Genomic DNA, 25,695 nt, shown 5'->3' with positions numbered 1-25,695 from the left:
TGTCCTTTACTTTAGAACCAAACAAGGATGATGGTTCAATAGGGGCATTCAAAAAGGAGGACTTGGAGTCTGCAAGGTCACAGATACACATCTAGGCATGACGTCTCATGACTATGCCTGTACCCGCAGCTCTAGCCACCCCTTTGGTTGCGTGGGAGCACAACCTCATGGACGAGTTGGAGATAGACTCAAGGGTGGCAAGTTGAGAGGCAACCTTGTCTCATGCCCCAGAGACTTGACCCGCGAGGGGTCCAGAAAGTTTTGAGATCAGATCCCTTTGTAGCCTTGTGAAATGTGCCAAGTAATTCAGAAACCTGACTGCAAAGGTTGCTGAAGCAAGAACTCGCTTCCCTAGTCTGTCCACAGTCTGGGACTCTGTTAGGCGGGTGGACAGTAGGACTTTTACTGGCTGCCGCCGCCACCACCATAGCGTCTACTGGCAAGCCTCTAGACCAGTGGGGATGCTCCTCTGGTGGGGAAAAAATATTGTCTGGTCTCCGGGGAATGGCCTCAATAGAATCAGGGTTCTTCCATGCACACTGCACGATGAGCTGGACTAACTCTTCGGCAGGTGGGGGTCACCCAAGAAGTAGAAGGCCGAGAGCAGAAAGCCTGCAGGAAGATGGACTCCGAGGAAGGGTTAGAGGGCTTCCAGCCACCCCTCTGTTTCAATAATTCCAAGATGTTTCCAAAGGAACTGTCTTCCCAAAAATGGAGGAACCGTTAAAGGGAGCATTTGTGAAAGATGTCTTGAAGGGGTCTTCGAATTGACAGAATCCGAGCGCCAGGTGGGTCGCCTCACAGCTACGCCGGTCCCAGCCACCCTAGCCGCTCCTTCCGTAGCATGGGAAAGAAGATGCATGGACGTGCTTGAAACGGATTTCAGAGTCGACATTTTCGCCGAGAACAGCCATTTGTCCTCTGGTGACAAGTACTCTGGGGGCGACACAGCAAATTCCGTGACCAGGTCTCGCTGGAGTCGAATGACGTGTGACAAATAATTCAGCGCTCATATGGAAAACGTGGCTGAAAACAAGACTCGCTTCCCAAAGTGATCCACCGCCCTAGACTCTTTGTCCAGAGGGTGGACCGAAGAACTTTCCTGAGCCAGTTCTCTTAGTGGCAGCTGCCACCACCACAGCATCCACAGGGTATCCCTTGTACCAGGTCGGTCTGTCTGTGGGAGGAGAAAGGATCCTGTCTGGGTATTTGGGTATTGGCTCTATGGTGTCAGGCTCCTTCCATGCCAGTGTGGTAATAAAATCCACTAATGGATCTGCAGGAGGGGACACCCAGGATGTAGAGGAGTCCGTGCCAAAGGCCTTCAAGAATTCTGACTTGTCCATTGAGGGTTTTGGGGCTGACCAACCTCCCCTCTGGCGGACGATTTCCATGATGTGTCCAAAGGAGACATTCTTGAGAGGTGACCTGGGGAAACCCTCACCTTCATCCAAGTCAGTATCTTCTGTGAGGGACTCAAGGGAGTCCATGTGCCTCCTTTTAACAAATGCTTACTGGGGGGGGGGGGGCCTCCTCAGTGGGACTATCTGAAGAGGGCTCTCAAGTCACAGGGGGTTCCATGATGGGATCCACCTGGGGGTCCTCTGGCACGGGCTGTCCCTGGGACAAGCTGATGGGAACAGTGACCAAATCCAAGGCAGCCTGGGCGGAGTCCAAGGCAATGGGCTGGGGTCTCAATCCCTGGGAGAAAACCCTCTCCACCACGCCGAAGGAGAGCGCACCTCCTTGGCAACCAACAAGAAAAAGTTCTCTCCGGCTTCGTCGTGAGGATCGAGGCCAAGGTAGGAATGGCTCGGATCTGACAAAGTCGGAGCCGAAGACATCTCCGTTCCCTCGGATACGGCTCCCTGTTCTCAGCCAGAGAGTTGCTCAGATCCGAACAAGTCTGATCCAAGGAACTAAAGGTAATGGCCGGTGTCGAGGTTGGAGGAACCGTCTGTGCCGAACCCCCAGCTCCGATGATTCTCTGATCCATCAACCCCGACACCACTGGTCAAATTGAGGAAGGAGAGATAGGATGGAAGAAGGGCATAGAGGTCCCTCTCCGGCCGGAGAGGGGCTTGGCAAGACTCCCATTTGCATTTGGGTCTGAATGAATCTCCGCATCATCCTGTCCACGTCAAGCTCAGACAGATTCCGAGTCGACTGCGAGGAGGCGACAGACTCTGATCTGGCCTTGGGAGATGACCTCGAAGGCTGCCTCTAGTCGAAAGGCTCCATCGGCTCCGGGGAGAACCTCTGGGAATGGAGCCGAGCAGAAGTGGTCCTAACAACTTCGCAGGTGGACTGGGAAAAGGCTCCCGCTCAGGAGATCGTTTGCGGTGCCTCTTTACCCTTTTCTCTCTCTCTTTCTTGTCCTTATCCTTAGATTTTGTCCCCGCCTCAGCAGGCTTAGAGGGAGGTTGAGTCCCAGCCTGGGGGGGGGGGGTCGGCTACAGTAGCCGATGTCGAGGCCATTGTCTAAATCAGAAACTGGTAGCAGGCCCTTGGCTACCAGTTTCGCCTTCCTCTCTTTTAGGGCCCTGGGTTGAACCCTGCACACACAGCACATGGCAGACTAAGATGGGGAACGCCCAGGCAAATAATGCACAGTGTGTGGCCATCAGCCGGTGAAAGCTTGTGGCGACACACTGCATTTTTTTAAAACATTGGTTTAGGCTGTTCAGCCATAACACACTCTACTCAGCCAAACGCAAAACTAGACACGCGCGCGCGCACACGCACACAGGGGTTGGCTAGGCCCTACCCTACCTCCAAAACAAACTTTCTGAACTATTTTTTTTTTTTTTTTTTTTTTTAACAAACCGACGACAAGACAAAGGGGAGGAAGTGTTGCTCACAAATACTCTCACACACTAATTTAAGTATCAAAAGTTCCACTTACTACACCCAACATTGAGCTATAGAGACCACGATGCGTATGCATGAAGTGGCAAACGAGATCGGAGGGAAGGTAGGAGATGTGAGGGACTATGGGTAAGGGGAGGAGCTTGGAGCAAATGCTTGACAGAATGTTGCCGGCTCGGATCTGATATGGATCCGAATACACAGGTTGCAGATAAATGAAGTTAACTACTTCAGATCATACATGTAATGTATAATACACGACAAAGCATTAATGTATTGTCTTTTCTATTAACATGTGCCTATGCCTTAATTGATAACTTTCATGATGGTAGATACTAAGACAATACATAAATGTTTTAAAACCACTGCATTACATTTTTTTAATGTTGCAAAAAAAAGCTGTCTTACCATAACATTCCATCTGCGTTGTTCATCTTCTTTCATTCATTACCAATGGGTTTGGTTCAGAACCCTCGGAACGGAGTCAGCCTAGTAACCAAGCTTGCACCAACCAAAAAACACTCGAGCTAAGCTTCTACCCACAATGCCCTTCCCACTGTTACCTCAGATCGAGTTTGCCCATGTTATACAAGTAAAGCAAAGGCCATTTCTGCGCAAATACCCTAAGACACCACTAGGACCCAAAGATTCCGCCAGGAGCCTTTGGCGGGGGAAGGAGGGTGGGAAGTGATTAATGAAAGAAGATGAACATCACAGATGGAACATGATGGTAAGACATAACTTTATCTGATGTTGTTAATCTTCGTTCCATTCATGCAGCAACTGGAAAGAACCCAAAAGTACCTCACCAAGAGGATCAAAGGGCTCAAACAGATGCCATATGCTGCCCGGTTAAAGAAACTCCAGCTCTACTCAGTGGCATACCGCCTGTTCAGAGGCGATCTGTGCCTGACGTATAAAGCCATGTCCAACCCGGAATTAATGGACATGCTGCACCTCAGAAAATCCAAATCCCATCGAGCTATGCGCTTGAGAGACTTGAACCTCAGCACTGAAATAAACAGCACATGCTGGAGGGACAGATTCATAACCCAGAGGCTCTCTTCAGTCTGGAATACAATCCCAGTCCAGGTTAGGCAGAGTCCCTCATTGACTCTCTTCAAGAGGAATCCTGATGAGTGGATGGGAGATCGTAGGTTTACCCCGGGTATCACTTCTGTGTCACTGTTAGACAGAGGCCCAGTATACTAACTTCGAAAAAGGGCATAGCAAAATAAATTTAAAATGGGTGGTGAAAGCCAAACACATTCTGGCTAGGCTTATAAATGCCCTAGGGCAGATAGCCTAGTATGAACAGATGGGACAGAATCCCCAGCTACCTTCTCATCCTTGGGTGGCCCTTATGGAAGAACATTCCTGAGAACCAATGAGCCGAAGGCAGCTCTCCCCAATGGCTGATAAAAGTGTGGGGTTTTGTCCAAGTGGCTGCTGCGTAAATGTTATCCACAGAAGCCCTGGAATGAAAGGCTACAGAAGTTGCCATTGATCTGGTGGAATGGGCTTTAATATCCTGTAGCATAGGTTCTTTTTCAAATGAATAAATGAAACATATGTAATCCCTTAGCTATTTCAATAAAGTGACTTTGGAAACAGTTTCCCATTCTAGGCCCAGAGAAGTAAATGAACAGTTGGTTAAGTGTTACTTATTGTTTTGGTCCTGTCTAAATAGAATTGCAATTGCCTGTGTATCAGAAAATGGTTGAATCTATTGCCCTTCTTGCTTGTGGATACACTAGACTACCGACATATTGTCTGACTGAAGTGCAATCGTTCCAGAGGGGAGGACCAGATGGAATGCTTGCAACGCTAACAGCACCTCTCTCAGTTCCAGAACGTTGATATGCAGGTTGGCCCTCCAGCATGGACCATGCACCTTGGACTGTCTTTCCCTGGAAATGTCACACCCCCATCCAATCAGGGAAGCATCCGTGGTCACAATGGCCTTGGGCTGAGAGGGCTGGAATGGGCGGCTCCAAAGATCTCTGTCTGGCCTCATCCACCAAAGAAGGTTCTGTTTGCAAGAGTTGGTTATCTGGATCTGAAAACATAGGGGGTGATGATTCGGGCACCACAGAGAGAAGAAGCCATTGAAGGATTTGCATATGCAGTTTCGCAAGCGGTAGTATAGGTATGGAAGCTGCCATTGATCCTAGGACCTGAAGAACTTCTCTGGCCGAGACTTTGTTTTGACAGAGTTAACACCCGGAGCAGAAGCCTCAACCTCTGGAGTCTGTGAGCTGGGAGTGACACCAGACAGGATCGAGTGTCGAAGTCCTGGAGCAAGATTGGATTTCTCCCAGTGCACAGTTATCACCAAAACTTCTGCCAGAGAATGGGTGTATTGCAGGGCTGTTACCAGAAGATGCTTGGTGGGGGCAGTAAGGAGCCAATCGTCCAAATAAGGAAACACCTGGAATCCTTGCACTCTCAAGTGAGCTGTGACCACTGCCATGCACTTTGTGAACACACTGGGGGCTGTAGAGAGACCGAATGGCAAGGGGTGAAACTGGTAATGACTGGCTCCTAGCCAGAAGCAAAGCAGACTCCTGGAGCATCTGTCCATTTTGATGTGGTAATACGCATCCTGGAGATCTATTGAGCATATCCAATCTCCCTTCCTGAGAAAAGGGAGGATGGACTGAACCGTGACCATCCAGAATTTGGTTTGGGTGACATGTTTGTTCAAACTGCTGAGATCCAGGATGGTTCTCCAGTTCCCTGTCTTTTTTGGCACCAAAAAGAATCTTGAGTAAAATCCGGATCCGCATTGGTCTGGTGGGACTAGTTGGATGGCTCTTTTTTGATGCAGCTTTCTTACTTCTGAAGCTGCTTCTTCCCTCTGAGTGGAACGTCGGGAAGGCTTGTTGGAAGTTTTGGATAAGATAGGAGGAGAATGGTGTAACCTCTGGTAATGATGTTCTGCACCCAACGATCGGCGGTGAGAGTGCCAGGCAGCTTGGTGCAGAGAGAAACGACTCCCAAATGCTTCCAGAGGCAAGCAATTGGGCCACTCTTCAGGAGCGCTGGTAAGGCTGTCAAGAAGAAGAGTCTCTGGGGCCTTGGTTGCATGGACCTCCTCTGCCTCGAAAGGGGCACTACCGGAATTGTTACCCCCGCTGCCCCTGGGGGCATCATCACCACCACGTGCGGCGCGGAAAGGGCCCTGAGATTTTTTGTGCCACATATTCCCACTTCTCTGGTTCCTGGAGAAGGAACATTGAGGGTTGGAAAAACATAGGCCTATGGCAGCCAGGGTCTTACCGACCTGCTCACACCTGACCAAAGTGTCCTTTACCTTGGAGCCAAATAGGAAAGATGCTTAAATAGGAGCATTCAAAAAGGAAGACTTGAAGGGGTCGACGAGGTCACAAATGCGCATCCAGGCGTGACACCACATAACTATGCCTGAACCTGCAGGTCTAGCTACTCCTTCGGTTGCATGTGAAAGTAACCTCATGGACGAATTGGAGGTCGATTTCAGGGTTGCAAGCTGCATGGCAACTTTGTCCCTCACCTCATCAGACATCTGCGCTGCGAGTGTTCCAGAGAGTTTGGAAATCAAGTCTCTTTGAAGCCTCGTAAAATGTGCCAAGTAGTTCAGGGACTGTATGGCAAAGATCGCTGATGCAAAAACTCACTTCAATCTGTCCATGGCCCGGGACTCTGTTGGGCGGGTGGACAGTAGGATTCTCTTCAGCTACATCCTGTTTAGTGGCCGCTGCCACCACCATACCATCAACTGGTAAACATCTGGACCAATGTGAGTGTTCCTTGGGTGGGAAGAGAATGTTGTCGCGTCTCCGATGGACCACCTCAGAGTCAGGGTTCTTCCAGGCGCGCTGCACTATGAGCTGAAATAACTCGTCTGCAGGTGGGGTCATCCAAGAGGTAGAAGGCTGAGCACGGAAAGCCTGCAGAAACAAAGACTCCTCAGAAGAAGGATTAGTGAGCTTCTAGTCACCCCTCTGTTTCAGCCTTTCTAGGCTGTCTCCAAAGGAGACATCAGGAAGTGACCATGGGGACCCTTCACCATCAGGAAAAATCCATGTCCTCTGAAAGACTCCTCAGGTGAGTCTACGTGCTTCCTCTTTCACAATCTCTTCCACAGGGGCGCCTCAGTGGGGGCTTCAGAGGACTCGGAAGAATGGGTACCCTGCACAGGGGGTTCCTGTGGTTTCCCTGCCCAGAGACCAGGGGAGGTGGCCTGTGGCAGCTGTAGCTCAGGGGGAGAAAACTGGGGTTCCAACGTCGGCGGAATGTCTAGAAGCAAGAGCCCTCTCCATTGCACGGAAAGCAGGTCCGCCCGAAGAGGGATGTGAGTCCGGAACCAAGAAAGACAACCTCGGAACCAGGGTCACACCCTGCTCCATCAAACCCACTCCTGAGGATGGAGTCTCAACTCAAGCAGGCTCGGAGTAGACAAAGCTCCCAGTGAAGAGGACGAAACCGAAAAAACACTCTGAACCGTGCCACCAAATGAAGAGCCAGCAGCCCAATCACAAGGTTGAGGAAGGACTGGTTCAGTAGGCACAGAGGACCAAAGGGAAGGTCCTGGAGCCAAACAGAGGTCCCCTACTGGTGTCAAGATGACAGGTTCCTTGACGTCAGAGCAGAAGGCTTTGGAACAGAAGTGGTCAAAAGAGGAAAATAGGAAGGAGTCCGTGGAGAGATCAACCCAAATCCAGTGGAGGGATGGGTCATGGAAGGCATGGGTATCCCCCTGGCTGCCAGCAGCTGGTCCCACAAGACGCAACACATCAAGTTCTGAAAGGATCCTGGTGGATCTAGTGGATACTCCTGCTGGCGAGTCTGGTCAATCTAGGAATGGGCTATGCACTTGGCCTAGGAACGGGTCTACAGACAGAAAGTATCGGGTCCGTCGTGTGGAGTCTACCAGCACCGAAGTCTCAAGTTTGCAAATCGGAAGCAGTGGATCAAATCTATTGTAGTCAAAGCCGTAATAGAGCTCGGTGCTGAAGGGGCACTCAGAGCCGATATGGGAGACTGAGTTGTCACTGCAGAGATAGGCATCGAAGGCGTGCACTGTGCCGAAGTCATAGTAGGCAGGTTTGTGTTCGGTGCAGGAGAGAATACTGGTGCCAAAGCTGGCACTGATAAAGTAACAGTCAGTGCCTGGAGCAGATAAGGTCAGAGCAGACGAGGCAGACTTATGCTCCGAAGACAGCTTTTGTACTTCAGGTTTGACAGATGTGCTCTGGTCACCCAAGGGTGGAGAGAAAAGCAAATGGAACCTTTTTTATCTTTCCCAGGAGGGATTGAGACCTCAGTGGCAGAAAGGGCCTCTCATTTAGAGTGCACCGTCTAAAAACCCTTCTTGTCAGACAGCATGACAAGTTAACAACAATCAAAGTATGACAAGTTAACAACAATCAAAGTCTTCAAATACAATCTCAAATCCTATTTAGTTTAGTCTAAACCTAGACAAAAAAACAGTATCTATCCCAAGAGCAAAAACACACAAACTAGATACCAGCTATAGTATTCAAGGAATACCACAGGGGTAAAGAAAGAGGGCTGTACCACCAATGGTACTTAAAAGATTACCAAATTGGTGCAAGGAAAGAGAAAGTACAGTTTTGTACCTACCATAAATGTAGATGTCCGACAGGTATGCATCTGCAGTCCTAACATATGGGTTGTCCTGCCTCAGGCAGCCCATCGGTCGGCCGGATTCCAAAGTCTGGGTCTGGCCTCGGCTGATGTCGCACTTCACCCGACGTCATAGCTGCTGTTTGTTGGGTATAAAGGCATCAGCCGACGCCATTTTCCTCAGTGTTTCTTGCCCCAGATGCCAGGTGCCCTCTAGGAAGGCTAAATTTGGATAAATGCAAATAATTCCAAACAGTAGAGAGCAAACAATATGAAAATATATATATATATATATATATATATATATATATATATATATATATATATACACAAACAAATACACCATAATAGATTCGCCCAGCTAGCTAAAAGAGGGGTAAATACCCTAGGAATACCACAGAGGGGAGGGAGGGTGGGTAATCCTGACTGCAGATGCATACCTATCGGACATCTACATTTATGGTAGGTACAAAACTGTACTATGTCCTTCAAGGATGCATCTGCAGTCCTAACATATGGGTAGAATACCATAGCCAAACTGGGGGAGGAGGCACTAAGATAAAGATGATGTAGTTAAGATCCCTTGCAAAACAGCAGTTGCAAAACCTGCTCGGGATCTAGAGTATAAGGGTAGATTATAATGCTTGGCAAATGTATGCACGGAGCTCCAAGTAGCAGCTTCTAAAATGTCTTTAGTAGCCACTCCTCGTAGGAAAGCTGTAGTGGTGGCTGTAGCTCTTGTGGAATGAGATCTGATATTACCAGGAGTTGTCTTTCCATGAAAAGAATAGCAAAATTGAATGCAATTTCCTATCCATTTTGAGATTGTCTGTTTTGAAATTGCTTTTCCTTGCATTCCTGTTGCATATGCTACCAGAAGCTGGTCAGTTTTTCTGCTGGTCTTAGTTCTGTCCAGATAGTAGCTTAATTGTCTGTGTACATCCAAGGTATGTAGCAGTCTTTCCCCCCTGTTCTGTGGGTTGGGGAAGAATGTAGGTAAATGAATCGCTTGGTTCAATGATACTCTGGAGACCACTTTTGGCATAAAGGTAGGGTTAGTTCTCAGAGAGACTCTGTCCTGATGGAAGATAAGGAAGGGTTGTACTGCCATTAATGCCTGTAACTCAGATACCCTTCTTGCTGAAGTAATTGCTAGCAGGAAAGCAGTTTTCCAAGACAAGAATTGTAATTCTGCTGTTGCTGCTGGTTCAAAAGGGGGAAGTGTTAACTTTTCCAGCACAATGTTGAGATCCCATGTAGGTAAAGGTGGTTTCCTTGGAGGTTTTACATTTTTGATTCCTCTCAAGAATTGCCTGAGTAGAGGATGAGAGAAGACAGGAGGATCCATGTTGTATTCTGCTGAAATTGCTAATGCATGAAACTTAATGGAGGAGTAAGACAGGCCATTGTGGAACAGCTCTGCTAAATATTCCAGGATGTGTGCTATGTTTGCCAATGAGACATTTTCTCCCTTTGCTGCACTCCAAATGAGGTATCTTTTCCACTTGGCTGAATAAATCTTCCTTGTGGAGGGTCGGCGTGCCTCCAGGATAATGTCCTTAACCCACTGAGATAAACCTGGGTTATTTTGTTTTATGCAATATTCCAAGCAGCTAGCTGCAGTGTTTTCAAGTTTGGATGTAGGATCTTGTAGTTGTCCTGTGTTAGTAGTAAGGGGCACAGAAGTAGTGGCCATGCGTGTGTCCGAGACATGCTCCTCAGTAGCGGGTACCAATGCTGCCTCGGCCAGTCTGGAGCTATCAGAATTACCCTTGGCTGATCCTCTCTGATCTTCAGTAGAACTTTGTACATCAAGGGAAGAGGTGGAAATGCATATGCTATCAGGTTTTTCCAGCTGAAGGAAAGGGAGTCCACCCTCCAAGCAAGTGGGTGGTATGCTCTTGTGCAGAATTTCTTCAATTGGTGGTTGTGTGGGGAGGCGAACAGGTCTATCTGTGGTAGTCCCCATTTCTTTGTTATGGATTTGAAGATATCTGGATGTAGCGTCCATTCGTGAGCATCCATGGTAGTTCTGCTTAAGGTGTCTGCTAGAGAATTTTCTTTTCCTGGTACAAATCTGGCCTGAAGTTGAATGTTGAGATTCAGGGCCACATTCCATAGGTCCATTGCCATCCGGCATAGAGGATATGAATGTGTTCCTCCCTGTTTGTTGATGTACCACATGACTGTGGTATTGTCCGTCCTTATCAGCAGATGACCCTGTTGAAGGAGTGGTCTGAATGCCTGGATCGCATGTTTCACTGCCAGCATCTCCTTTAGATTTATGTGTAGATTCAGCTGGTCTTGGGTCCATAGGCCTTATATACACTTGTCCACCATGTGTGCCCCCCATCCTAGGTCTGGGGCGTCCGTGGTGATGGTTTGGCTTGGATGAGGTTTGTGGAAAGGCAATCCTCTGTTCAACTGACAGGCCTGAGCCCACCACAGGAATTCTTGCTTCAGGCATGGAATTATTGGAATCTGGGCTTCTAGACTGTGCTTGTGTTGAGACCATAACATTCCTTAGGTACCATTGCAACTTCCTCATATGCAGCCTGGCATGCGGAACCAATATTATGCAGGATGCCATGTAACCCAGGGCTTGCAGGACTTTCCTTGCAGTAAGCTGAGTTTGTGCTGTTAATGTCATGAAGTAGACTGGTAGTTGCTTTTGTTTTTCTTCTGTGAGAAAAGCCATTTGAGTTGATGTTTCCAGTTCTGCACCCAAGAATGTTATCCTTTGGGATGGTACTAGTCTTGACTTTTGCATGTTGACTGTGTATCCCAAGGCTTGCAACAGTTGTATGACATTTTCCAAATCTTTTGTTAATTTTTCCTTGTTGTCCGCTTGTATTAGGCAGTCGTCCAGGTATGGGTAAATTTGAATTCCCTGAAGCCTGCAATGAGCAATTACTGATGCCAGGCATTTCGTGAATACACTGGGCGCAGTAGATAAGCCAAAGGGCAATGCTGAGAATTGATAATGCTCTGATCCTGCAAGAAATCTGAGGTGTCTTCTGCAATCTGGTCGTATAGGGACGTGCAGGTATACCTCCTTGAGATCTAGAGTCACCAGCCAAGACTCCTTGCCCAGCATGGGAAGAAGTTGTTGGAGGGTCAGCATTTTGAATTTTGGAACAATGAGATATGTGTTCAGTGCGGACAAGTCGAGAATAGGTCTCCATTGATTTTCTTTTCTTGGTACAAGGAAGAGCCTGGAGTAAAATCCTTGGCCTTGCTCCATAGGCGGTACCTTTTCTATAGCTCTCATCCTTAGTAAGCTGTTGATTTGTCTTAGAGCGTCTGTTTTTTGGCTTGGTGGTAGGTTTGGCATTCCTCTCTTTTTTGGTAGAGTGTGGAAGTGAAACCTGTAGCCCTTGTCTATTGTTTGTAAAGTCCATTTGTCTCCGGTGATGTAATGCCACTTGTCGGAAAATAAGGCTAGCTTTTCGCCCAAGGGTGCTTCCAGTTGTTCCCTGGTAGGCGGAACCAGAGCCAAGTCATTGTGTCTGCCCTGTGGAAGTGGTTGTAGTTGAATCTGTGGCAGTACTTCTGTGGTTGGTAGGTTGCCACTGACGTCCCCTGTAGGCACCCCTAGATTGACCTCTGCCTCTTGGGCATCTATTTCTGCCTCTCTGTGCTCTGGAGTTGTCTGGAAAGGACCAATTCTTCGAAGGCCAATTTCTGCTAAACCTCGGAGGTTGGACCTGTAAGAAATCCTTGACTGTTTGGACAGATTTTGCTTTTTCTTCCACCTTCTTTATAACCTCCTGTGCAGGGGAGCCAAACAAACTTCGTTTCTCCATGGGAGCATCTAGGAGTTTTGACTTAACATGGTCTGGTAAGGATTGTTCTTTTAACCAGGCATGCCTTCGAATCACTGTTCCAGTCATAGCTGATCTAAAGGAAGCCTCCAGTGCATCATAGCCACATTTTAAGAAATGGTTACTGACCTGCTGAGAGTTATGTACCAAATCCTGAAGGGACTTGCGGTCTATAGGTTCAGGAGAGGACAGTTTTTTATTTAGCTGGTCTAACAAAAATTCCTGGTATTGAATCATGTGAAATTGATAGTTTAAGGCCCTGGCCGAAAGAGTAGCAGAAGTATAAACCTTTTTACCCCATCTCTCTAATGCTCTAGATTCCCTTTCAGAGGGAAGAGGGTTTTTGGCAGAGGCAGCTGCCACACCTTTAGGGCCATGTGAAATGGTTTCAGGGTCTGCAACAGGAGCCTTATACAAATGGTTGTGTGTCTCCGGAACCCTATATCATCTGTCAGGCTTGGCAGGGGCCAGAGGAAGAGAATCAGGGGCAGTACAAGCATCATTATATGCATCATCAACAACTGTTAGTACAGGAGGAATGGCTAAAGGCCTATGCTGTGGTAAGTGTAAAAAAGTCCTTAGCCTTTTCCTTGAATCTGAAAAATCCTGGCCCTGCCATTGGAAGTGTTCCCTCATAGCATGTAAGGTTTCCCCAAAAGAAAATTCTTCAGGAGGAGAAGCAGAAGGAATGGAGTCTTCTGCATCAGAATCCTCATAAGGAGAATATGGGCCTTCGTGAGGGTCTGAGTCATCCGAGGAATAGTCTGTAGAGACAGGTTCCGGGGGTTCAGTCCTAGGCCTCTTATCTGGAGGGCTGAGAGGCCCTGTCTGGGTGAGGTTGGGATCCCCTGATCAAAGAAATGAGATCCTCAGCCAGGCTGAATATTTGGGAACTAGAGGTAGGCCTATGTGAGGGAGTTTTAGCAGGTAAGGCCTTAGAAGATTTAGCTGCTTTAGCCCTGGCAAAAGCCTTGATAGACATAGAAGCAGGGGGTCTAGCAGCCCCACGTGCAGGGGTAGATATGTCTAAAGGAATAGTGTCTGACAAATCCTGGGTGCCTGCTTCTGTAGCAGTAAATTCAGTAGCAGATTCAGCCATGCTCTGTGAGGCCTCTGCTATCGGAGGCATGCTTTCGGCCAAAGGAAGAACCGAGGGGGCTCGGTTTCAGCCGAAACCGAGACACTCGCGGTTGGCCTAACCGTGGTTTCAGCCGAAACGCGGACCGCGAGTGTCGGTCCTTTTCCTTGCGCTTTTTAACTGATTGTGTAGTCGGAGTCTCCGACGGCATTTTGAATGCAAAAGCGGGACCAAAAAACTCCTCTGCAAACTCCGACCGACGTCTAAGCGTCCGTCGGTTGAAGGAAGCACAGGCTAGACAAGCTGATACGTCGTGGTCTGGGCCTAAGCAAGGAAGGCAGTTAAGAGTGGAAATCCTTATGAGGTATTTGTTTCCCACAAGTTAAACAATTATTTACTTTGTCTGACATCGGCTGAGGCAAGAAAGAATCCCCAACGGGGTACTTAGCTTTTTAGAAGTCTTCGGTAGTAGAAATCTCTGGATCTGACCGACCGGCACTTGCGAACAGCTTCTGCTATGGGCGCCGCGCGGCAAGAAAGACTGGGGAAAATGGCGTCGGCTGATGCCTTTATACCCAACAAACAGCAGCTATGACGTCGGGTGAAGTGCGACATCAGCCGAGGCCAGACCCAGACTTTGGAATCCGGCCGACCGAAGGGCTGCCTGAGGCAGGACAACCCATATGTTAGGACTGCAGATGCATCCTTGAAGGACATCAAGGGATAATAAAAGAAAAGATCAATGAATATAAGTCACTAACGATAAGAGAATCAAAACTTTTCACACAAAATATCAAAAAGTTTTCACTTAGCTGAGAGCTCAGCTGAACCGCGGCTTTACGACTATGCAGCAAACGAGATCTGAGGTAACAGGGACAATGGCATTGTGGGTAGAAGCTTAGCTCGAGAGTTTTTTTGGCTGGCACTAGCTTTGTAGTAGGCCAACTCGGTTCCGAGGGCTCAGAACCAAACCCATCGGTGATGAATGGAAAGATTAACATCAGATAATTTATTTCTCATTCAAACAATTTAAATTTCCCCAAATTACCTTGATGTCATAGTTACATTACTTACCACACAACAAATTTCATTGCACTTGTGGCGGCCACATAAACGCTTTTTACTGCATCTCTTGTCACACATAAAAGTGAGTTCAGCTGTCAAAGAAAAGCAAACATGTTACACAAGAATACATCCCATTACAGTACAAATTTGAAAGGATTTCAATCTCTAGGAAATATGCGCAAAGAAAGGATGCAAAAGACTCAAGTACCTGAATCCCAAAGATTTTTACATTTCAGGTTCACAGGATGCACAAACAAATGTTCAAAATATGTCAAACAAGACATACACTCCATGATCAAGCATGTTCTTACAAATAAGTAGACAATGACATTAAAGATAAACAAATGCTTAAAACATCTCTCAAGTGCATCTGGCAGTAAAAACACCAACACTGTAACATACTAGTAGTACAAGCTAACTATTTTTTTTTTCTGGAACTCTCCAAGCAAAACTTTTAGAAAGTCGCCATCCTCATTCCCTACAAATAACACTAAGTCACTGCAACAGCAATCACCTTTGTCAGCATAACATGCAAGAGAAGAAGAAAAAAAAGGAATCTATATACAACTCTAACCATAACTCTCAACTGTCCTTGATTTTCCAGGATGTCCCTGATTTTTACTCAAATTTCAACTTTGTTCCCTCCTAAGTAGTTGAGTTTTAGAGAAAAAGTGGTGAATTACACTTGACAATATTTAGAGTTAGACTTATTTTACTTCAAAAAAATGTTGTTTCTAGATCTCAACATTTTGTCAATAATGATAAAACTGAAACATACATTATGATGATTTAAAGAATGTTTGTATAAGGCATTTGTTTCCCTTTTATTCCTGATATCACTGAGATGCTCAGATATGCATAGTTTCAATGGTCTTGAAGTTTGACCCACATAAAATGCAGAACAATTGCACTTGGCCAAGTAAATGACCCAATCAATCAGAGGAACAATTAGCAAAGAATTTTATATTATACACCTCTGGGGTATTTTGGCTTGTAAAACTTTTGGTTTTAAGTAGCTTTGTGCAATATGTGCAATGTCCGCAAGGAAAGCATCCAAGTAAAGGTTCTCCTGATAATGTAGTTTGTATGGTGTGACTGGTTTTGGTATTACAGTGTTTGAAATGATTAAAGAAAGCAGATAAGTTTTTGCCTTTACGAAAAGAAAATTAACATCTATCACCAAGGATTTCCTGAAGTTTGGGTTCATATATTAATATATTCCAATTATGTTGGACCATATTGATCAGTGTATTGGTGTTACGTCCACTGGATTCACATTGGTTTAAAATTACACAGGTACTTTTTTTCCCTCATGCTTCAACATTTGGCAACGGCGTTTTCATCTTCTTTGGCCTTTATATCAGCATTCTATTAGCAATTTTCGCTATTCAGGGGTTCTGTACAATACCTTGATAGTGTTAGTTTAGTTTTTGACTTTGGATTAGTGTGCGAATTAACTTTTTTACATCTAAGTGTTGCTGATGTCTTCGCCAGGTCAGTGCAAACGCAAATATTAGTTATTTACACTCCAGTTATAGCGGGGCTTCATTTTGTGACTGATTTCTAAGTATTTTATGTTGCTGATGCTTTTTCAAACAAATCGGACTTGGCCAAGCATCATGTTTTTCGACATGGTATAGCGAGCGGCACTGAAAGCAACTCACAGTTCATCCATCTTGTGGTTTCGCTTTGGGACTGTTTTTGAAGAAACTTATGCAGCTGACTGCTTTTTTCTATCAATGGATATGGTTTAGCATTTAAACCTACAGGAAAATATCATTGGAATTATCTTTCATTATCTATGGACATCTTTGAACTTTTGTGTGCTGTGTTGGACTTTTAACATCATTGCTCCACATTTATATTCGGTACTAGTACTGTTTCATTAAAAAAAAATTTTCTTTTTGGTTTACTACAGCTATTATATTTTGCATATATCAGGTTTTATGCTTATTTTTATTTTCATGCATAACCTGCATTTACTATAGGCTCTTGAAGGGATTTATGTTGGATGTTTACTGCATACATTATATCAAGCACTAAGGATACCATTGTGTCAATTTATTGGCCTCTTTAAAGAGACCTATGATGCTGGGATTGTGAGCTTCACTATTTAAACAGTCATGCTTTACTATTTTCGCCCATTAGTACTATTTTGTTTACCATCTAGTTTATGATACATAATTCTTGGGAGTATTCAGACAGCATATTTTTCATGCTCTTGATAATCATTTTATATTCATAAGCATTGTACTATGCATCTTCCAAACAATAAGTGACACATTTACTAATTTAACTGGGTATTTTCATGGGCCTCATCCTTTATGTATGCAACTATTCTTCACCTTTAGTGAATATTGTTATATGCAAGATATTGGTTACATTTTCTGAAACTATTACCATTATAATATGCTATCAACAAATAGTACTGTATATTGTTGTCTGAACCAACTGCAATACATTTGATGGTGTTTAATTCAAGTATTATGTTATGCAATTTCACTTCATGTGTGTTTTTGATATGTTGGGCTTTACTACCTTAACACAGCTATCTATTCCTGTGGCACCATTAATCCATTGGTGATTTTTCACCATTTTTGAACAATTTAAGTAGTCAGGTTTAGTTGTAGTCATAGGGTATATACTTCAGGGTACACACTTTTTCTGTGTTTTCTTTATATTTCCAGATTAATGATACCAAGGTGGTTATTGTCTATTTGACCTATTCTTTGGTGCCTATATTACTATCCAAAAACATAACCCATTTTTTATGGTACTATATTTAATAATTGGATTAATTTTTATATACATTTCCTTCATTTTCCCATATTTATATTTCACGGTTAATTGTGTTGGATTTATTGTTCTATGACTCTATACTTTCATTTTTAGCTCAAATTTGGGTAATTCAATTTATATTCATCATTTATATCTGATAAATAATATTTTATTGAGGTTCCGTATGGGTATTTGATTCCATCTGTACCCCATGTACTTAATATTGTTTTTTGGCCACTTTCAGGTGCACTTCTGCCATTTTGGTTGCTGCATCAACCATATCCATTTTTATTTTTTTGAATCAAGTCATATTTTGACCAAGTGAAGTATTGTTTTTTTGGCTTATTGGCTCAACTAGGACCGGCAAATGATTTTTATGATCTCCAATTATTTTTGTGGTACTCCTATATATACTGTAATTTTCTACAATCATCATAACCATATTGCTTATTGATCCTAGTTTGAACCGGCCAACATTACTTCTTAGATTGCTCAGTCATCTATTTCTGGTATTTCTCTTGTGTTCTTTGTCAATACTATTCTCATGATTGACTATGGAACTGAACCAGTTGCTCATGGGTCTATCTGCTGATAGAGATGACCTCTCAGTTTTTGGACTTGGTCCAACTGGTGAACGGATTGATAATTTTGGTGTTGCAGCAACCAATGACAGTTCTGAAAATATTTTTGCAAATTTAAACAAACACATGAGAGCTTTACGAAATAATGTTTGGCATTACAAGCTCTTTCGTGCCTATTTGCTTAAAGGAATTACCCCACGGGGTCTAAGGATACGCACACAACCTTTGGTAAATTCCCCTGATGAACTCCTACTTAAACGTTCAACAAGAAACATCTCTCAAATTTGTTGAAATATTGGCTAATTACCACCATAGAATCATAGAACAAGTAATCTCATCTATTACTTTGCTTAGTGAACAGGCTAAGGAATTTGAGGGCCAGACTATTTACACTGACAGTATAAAAAATTTGAGTAAGGAATTACTTACATTAGAATCTCAGTTAAAAGAAAGGAAAAAGAAAGAGTTTCACAGGGACCTTGATGATTACACCAAAGGTGACCCTTTTAATTTTGAAAACAAAGCTAAACATGTCCGTTTCATTGCCCAAAATCGGACCACACCTAAGAGGAAATGGACAAAATCCATCCTTAAAAAAGGTACATTTTCACACACTGACACTTCAGCTGATGAGTATTCCTCTTCTGGTCCAGATACTGATTCAGGGGGGTGCCACAGGCTCACCAGCATTAAAAAGAAGGAACTCCATAATCACGCAGGGTTTACACAAAGGAGGAGGGGGGGGCAGAAAACAAAGGTTGTAGACAATATGGAAACTCTATTGCAGATGTTTGTGACAAAGTGATTAATGTTAATATCACTAACATTTCATCACATGTCCTCTCCTCCTCTGAAATTGAGATCTTGAATAAAGGATTATCTTTCATCCCTGTTTTTTTTTGTTTCAGAAGAAAGTTTTGCTCAGGACATTATTTCATTTTGCAGAACTCTTAATTTAAAATTATTTTTTCAGGAACAACATTATTCAAAGATCTCTGATGAATTTAAATACCACAGATCTTCTTTTATGCCGCCCATGAATCACCACGTTTCCATGTTTCAACAAGCTATGTTAAAAACTTCATTTCCATTCAAGATCCATTCCGCCCTTATATAACAATGTGTCCAAAACATGTATGGATAACATCACTAATTTAGCCAACAATCATGAGTTGGTTATTATTGGTGCTGATAAAGGAGGTTCAATTGTTGTTCAGGATATTTCACAATATGATCATGAAGCATTTAGCCAAATATCTAATGCACGTTACTATTCTGAATTATCTATGGATCCCACACCTATTTTTAAAAAACAGATTGATTCTTTCCTGATGTCAGCTGTTGAAGAGGGGATTATCACAAAAAATACACAGTTGCAACTCACCATCACTAATCCTTGCCCACAATACATATAGTTTTTACCTAAAATTCATAAGGATCTTCACAACCCCCCCGGCAGACCCATTGTCTCTGGCAAAAATTCATTAACCGAAGCCATTATATCTTGGTTTCTAAACAAATATTTACAGCCCCTTTTACAATGTGTATGATCCAGGATCAGGGACACTACTGAATTTTTGCAAATCATTTCAGACACACAACTTGAGCCAGACTGGTTACTTTGCACCTTAGATGTTAAATCATTATACACAAACATTCCTCATTGGGCTGGTTTGGAAGCTTTGGAATATTGGCTTAAGACAGAACTATATGGGCCAGGTTTCAACATTCTTTTGGTGTGCTTGACGGAACATGTACTAACTAAGAATGTTTTTTTCTATAAAGGAAAATGTTATTTGCAAAGGAAGGGTACAGCTATGGGTGCTTCTTTCGCATCCATATACGCAGATCTGTTCATGGTGTATTTTGAAGAACAGGTCATTTATGACAGGTCTCGCAATATTTATATTGATGAGATGGACATCTGGCATAGGTACTTAGATGATTGCTGGTTGGTATTGAGGTCCGATAGTGAATATCTCTCAGAATTTATCACTTATTTGAATGATAATAAATGGGGAATCTAATTTTCTGTCAGCTGTGATAAAAATAAAATAATTTTTTTAGATGTTTTGGTTTGCCGTAGATCAGATCATACGCTGTCTACAGAAATTCACCGTAAATTCCCCGAAAACAATTCACTACTCAATGCCTCCAGCTTCCATCCCCCACACATTTGCAAAAACATTCCCAAATCTCAGTTCATGCGTATCAAACGCATCTGTTCTGATCAAGACACATACACACACGCTTCAGGGATGATCTTGTACACAGATTTCACGACCGTGGATACAAAATGGGTCATCTTGCATACAACCAAACATATTGTTGATAGTATGAAACGTGAAGATTTATTACATTATAAGTCCAGCAATAAATCCAAATCCGAACCTCCCAGATTCATCACCACTTATGGACATAACACCAATACACTGATCAATATGGTCCAACATAATTGGAATATATTAATATGTGAACCCAAACTTCAGGAAATCCTTGGTGATAGATGTTCATTTCTTTTCGTAAAGGCAAAAACTTATCTGCTTTCTTTAATCATTTCAAACACTGTAATACCAAAACCAGTCACACCATACAAACTACATTATCAGTAAAACCTTTACTTGGATGCTTTCCTTGCAGACATTGCACATATTGCACGAAGCTACTTAAAACCAAAAGTTTTACAAGCCAAAATACCCTAGAGGTATATAATATAAAATTATTTGCTAATTGTTCCTCTGATTGGGTCATTTACTTGGCCAAGTGCAATTGTTTTGCATTTTATGTGGGTCAAACTTCAAGACCATTGAAACTACGCATATCTGAGCATCTCAGTGATATCAGGAATAAGAGGGAAACTAATGCCTTATACAAACATTCTTTAAATCATCATAATGCATGTTTCAGTTTTATCATTATTCACAAAATTTTGAGATCTAGAAATAATAAATTAGGCTGGCATGATTTATTGAATTCAATGGATAAAAAATGGATTATTAAACTTGGTGGGCTCTAAGTCTGGTCTCAATGAACATTTGTAATGAATCGCATGATTCAATGAATTTATTATATATAGGTTCTTTTTTTGTATTCAATTTAAAAACTGATGAAGGCTCTGTAAAGTAACTGCCGAAACCGGTCTGTTGAATAGAACCGAATACTTTTATTAAAGTATTTTCCATCAATTCTATGTGCCTTGTTTGCTGGTCCATTTTTGCTTTGTGTACTCCAGTTTCCTCCCACATGACATACATCTGGAGCATTTCTCCCCGGGCCTCCACTGAAAATTGGCTTTGTTCCCAGTTGGACTTTACCAGTAAATAAGAAGTTATTTACACCATAATGTTCCATGTTGGTAGTCCATCTCGCACTTCATTTTTACATATGGGTTTGGAGCCTACTCGGACGATTTACAAGTTGGAAGACCTCTGGTTGGCTCATGGCTAAGCAAGTATCCCATGGTGCACCAGTACAATCCCCAGATCTTGTTTGCTGCTCACTAGAATAACAACCATAAAAACAACCAATACTAAAGGGTTTCCATCCAAGGGCAACCAAATTATTACTTCAAGATCTTCCAGGATGGGGGCAGGAGGGTGGGTTGGTAAAAATGAAGGGTGAAATGGACTACCAACATGGAACGTTATGGTGAGTACATAACTTCTTAATGTTAGGTAGTCCTATCTCACCTTCATTTTTTACATATGGGACAGCATCCCTAGTGCCTTATACTTGGGTGGCTCATTGGAAAATACTCTTGAGCACCATGGAGCCAAAGGATGCTCTACCCCTGGATGCCAAATCTAATTTGTAATGTGTAATAAAAGTGTGAGGGGTAGCCCACGTAGCTGCTGCACAAATATTATCAAGTGGTACCCTGGCTTGAAAGGCTGCAGAGGTAGACAGCGACCTGGAAGAATGAGCATTGATCCTGCAGGGTAAAGGTTTGCTCTCCGAGCTACAGATAAAAGGCTATACAACTGGAAATCCAATTAGATAGTGTCACTTTAGAAACTGGTAAGCCCAATCTAGAGTCAGAAAAGGAAATGAACAATTGATCTGATTTCCTGAAAGCCTTAGTCCGCTGTAGATAAAAACGTAGTTATCTATGAACGTCTAACTGATGAAAACGGTACTCAGCTACATTACAGTGGTTAGGGAAGAAAAAAGAAGTTATGTACCTACCATAACGTTCCATGTTAGATGTCTTCATCTCGCCTTCCTTCTTGCTGTTTGGGTTCAGAGCCAATCCTCTGCTCCGACTCGGCCATCTTCTATAGCTCGAGAGCTGTTTACTGGCTTGAGGCTTCCCCTTATCCCAGAATGCCCAGCGTCAGCTACCCAGATCTCGTTTGTGACAGCGCACACTAGACATAAGTAGAGTAACCAGTTACTTAAACTTACACCTAAACAAGGAAAAAGTTATAAATTACCTGGCATGTGAAGTAATAAAAGATGCTCAGCCAGTGAAAACAAAAGGGAACTCCTCACAAACCTCTAGGAAGGGGGAAGAAGGGAGGGACGCAAGAAGGAAGGTGAGATGAAGACAACAAACATGGAACGTTATGGTAGGTACATAACTTCTTTATGTTAAGTTGTCCATCTCGCCTTCGTTCTTGCTGTTTGGGACTGCATCCCTAGTACCTAAAATCCCGGGTGGCTCATTGGAACAAACTCTTCAGAACAGTAGAACCAAAGGAAGCTCTGCTCCGGGAGACCATATCTACCTTGTAATGAGAGATAAAAGTGTGGGAATTTGCCCAAGTGGCAGCTGCACAGATCGAGTCTATGGGCAACCTAGACTGAAAAGCTACAGCGGTGGCTAATGCTCTAGTGGAATGACCTTTTGGTTTAGCTGGTAGCTCTTTATTTCGTAACTGATAAATAAAGGCAATAGTATCAGATAACCAATCTGGATAGGGTCACTTTAGAAACTGGAAGGCCTTGTTTGTTGAAAGCATAAGAAAGAAATAACTGGTCTGACTTTCTTAGTTCCTTAGTTCTGTGGAGGGAAAAACGCAATTGTCTTTGTACATCCAATTGGTAGGGATTGTATTCTGGCTTGTTTCTGTGATTAGGAAAGAAAACTGGGAGATCTATGGATTGATTTAAATTGTTCTCTGAGCAGATTTTAGGAATAAAGGATGGATTGGTTCTCAGAGAAACTCTGTCCTTGTGAAACACCAGGTAAGGAGGACGAACACATAGTGCTTGAAGTTCTGAGACACGTCTAGCTGAAGTGATAGCAACCAGAAAGTGTCTTCCAGGAAAGAAATTTTAAAAGAGCATGATGCTGCCGGTTCAAAGGGAGGCAAAATTAAGGAGGCTAAAACTAAACTGATCCCAAGGAGGGGGAGGATCTCTAACTGGGGGTCTAAGAAGAGATGTTCCTTTCATAAAGACTTTGCAGAGATTATGAGACATGCTAGAATTAAACATACCGATATGAAAATTAGAAATGGCAGCTAGTTGTACTCTAATGGTAGTAGAAGCCGCACCAGACTGAAAAAGCTGTGCTAGAAATTCAAGAATTTCATAGACTGGGGCTGAGAAAGGATCCAAATTTCTAGATTCTGCCCAGTAAGAAAACCGTTTCCATTTACTAGCATATGTTTTTCCTCGTAGTAGACTTACGTGAGGAAACAATAATATCACCGACTGCTGGGGAGATATTGGAAAGCCTGGCTAAGGGTGGAAGTGAAGTAACCAAGCTGTGAGCTGGAGAGTTTGAAGGGATTGGTGCAACCCACCTAATTGGTGAATCAGAAGATCTGGAACCGGGTCCAGAATCCACGGTTGATCCAGAAGGTGTAGGTGTAGGAACGGGAACCATATTTGTCAAAGCCACTATGGGGCAATGAGGATCATTTTGCAACCCAAAAATTTTGCTTTCTGTAGGAGTCTTGGAATTAGGAGAAAAGGGGGAAAAGCGTAAAGGAGTCCCTGAGGCCAATCATGGACTAGAGCATCTCTGGGTATATGAAGTGGAAGAGGAAGTAGGGAGAAGTAGCTGCTGCATTTGTGGTTTAGAGGAGTGGCAAATAGGTCGCAGCAAGGCTGTCCCCATTTGCGGAAGATAAGATCCGCAACTTCCAGATTCAGAGACCACTCGTGAGGCATGAGGATAGCTCTGCTGAGCCTGTCCGCTATAACATTGGATTTCCCAGGGATGTGCATTGCTATCAGAAAACGTTGGGAGGAAATCGTCCATTGCCACAGTCTGACTGCTTCTCTACACAAGGTGTAAGACCTGGTCCCGCCCTGTTTGCTGATGTACCACACCACTGACATGTTGTCAGTTTGGATTGCAATGGTCCCGGAAGGAAGAAAGTCTTGAAGGGCTTGCAACGCAAGGAGAACCGTTCTCATTTCTAGGACATTGATATGCAGATGGTACTTGTGAGGTTGCCAAGTGCCTTGGACTGTCCTGCCTAGATAATGCCCCCCTTCACCCTATCAGGGAGGCGCCTGTGGTCACTGTGGCTACCGGAGGGGGTTGTATGAAAGGTCTGCCCTGAATTACTAGTGGGGAGACCATCCAACAAGAAAGATACATTTTGCATGTTTCTGTGATCAGAATCATGTGAGACATGGGTAATTCCTGGAAAGAGCACTGCGTGAAAAGAAGCCACTAAAGGATTCTCATGTGGAAACGTGCTAATGGGACAAGAAGAAAAAAAATACAGTATTTAATTTGATTTAAACTGTGTGAAGGAATATTTAACTCAAGTGGCAGTTATTCTGCTCTTTAGTTATTTCCACCCACCCTCCCTGTTTTTGTTTTGGTGTTAATCTTGGTGACCTTGAAACTGCCCGCCCCTCAGCCTGCCTCTGGGCCCATCTCATTTGCTCACTCAACTGAGTGCAGTGAGATCATATTCTGATTTCAGGCACTTCTACCGTGTACAAAGAGAGCATCTGGGAAACAGACAAAAAAAAAATTAAGCTTATTTCCTGCCTTTCCTGTTAAGTGGTATAGACTATTTGTAGGCTTCTGAGCCCCCAGGCCCTTCTGTGTTTGAGGGAAGCCTTCTGGCTTGTTTTTTTTTCTTATAACCAACCAGTTTTCTAGTTTCAGCACTCAAATCTGTTTCTTTGATCTCAGCACTTGTTCAGATAATAAAAAAAAAAAAAAAAAAAAAAAAAAAAAATTTTATCTGCTTTTACTGTACTTGTGTTTCTACCTACTTCATTTTAATTTTGCGTCATCTTAAAAATACTCAATTGTATTTATTACTGCTTGGTGTAACTCATTCTAAGCCTTTTGGTTTAAACACTTGGGCTTCGGACCAGTTGTTTTGCACTGAGAGGGTTTGTGGTCTGCACTGTTGTGGCAGAACAGGTAGCTTACATCCTTCTAGGTTGGGAACTGCTGACTGAGGGCTCAGTGTTTGTTATTCTAAAAGTGTATTAATTCTGGTTTAAGCACTTGGGCTTTCAGGCCAGTTATTTTACATTAAGAGGGTTCGTGGTCTGCACTCTTGTGGGAGGAGAGGCTGGACTCTGCCCTTCTGAGCTGGGAATTTCTGGTTAAAGGCTTATAGTGCATGCATATCTGAACTGCTTCTTACCGAAGTTGGTGCGCCTTGTTTGCTGTGGCATAGACTGGATTCGGGCCTGCTGGATCTAGCTTTGTTTGTGTAACTTGAGCACTAATCCAGACATTCTCTAAAGTATTCAATTGTATTTATTACTGCTTGGTTGTAACTTGATTAAAGTGTAGCTATCATTCCAAGTCTTTTGGATTAAGCACTTGGGCTTCAGACCAGTTGTTTTACATTAGGAAGGTTTGTGGCAAGCACTGTGGTGGCAGGACAGGTAGCTTTCATCCTTCTAAGTTGGGAACTGCTGATTGAGAGCCCAGTGTCCA

General features: G+C 43.7%; 1 protein-coding gene across 1 annotated transcript in view; it reads right to left on the bottom strand.

The window, feature by feature from the left end:
- Positions 1-25,695, bottom strand: part of NFX1 (nuclear transcription factor, X-box binding 1) — a 1,622,551-nt gene that overhangs the window by 978,130 nt on the left and 618,726 nt on the right. Inside the window, exon 10 of the mRNA XM_044065583.1 lies at positions 14,476-14,558. Coding sequence (XP_043921518.1) covers positions 14,476-14,558 — 83 coding nt within the window. The remainder of the gene's footprint in view (positions 1-14,475; positions 14,559-25,695) is intronic.

This window comes from Protopterus annectens, chromosome 3.part0 (assembly GCF_019279795.1).
Source record: "Protopterus annectens isolate FY-2018-M chromosome 3.part0, PAN1.0, whole genome shotgun sequence".
In the NCBI taxonomy this organism is placed as follows: domain Eukaryota; kingdom Metazoa; phylum Chordata; order Ceratodontiformes; family Protopteridae; genus Protopterus; species Protopterus annectens.
This window is presented reverse-complemented; position numbering and strand designations above follow the sequence as displayed.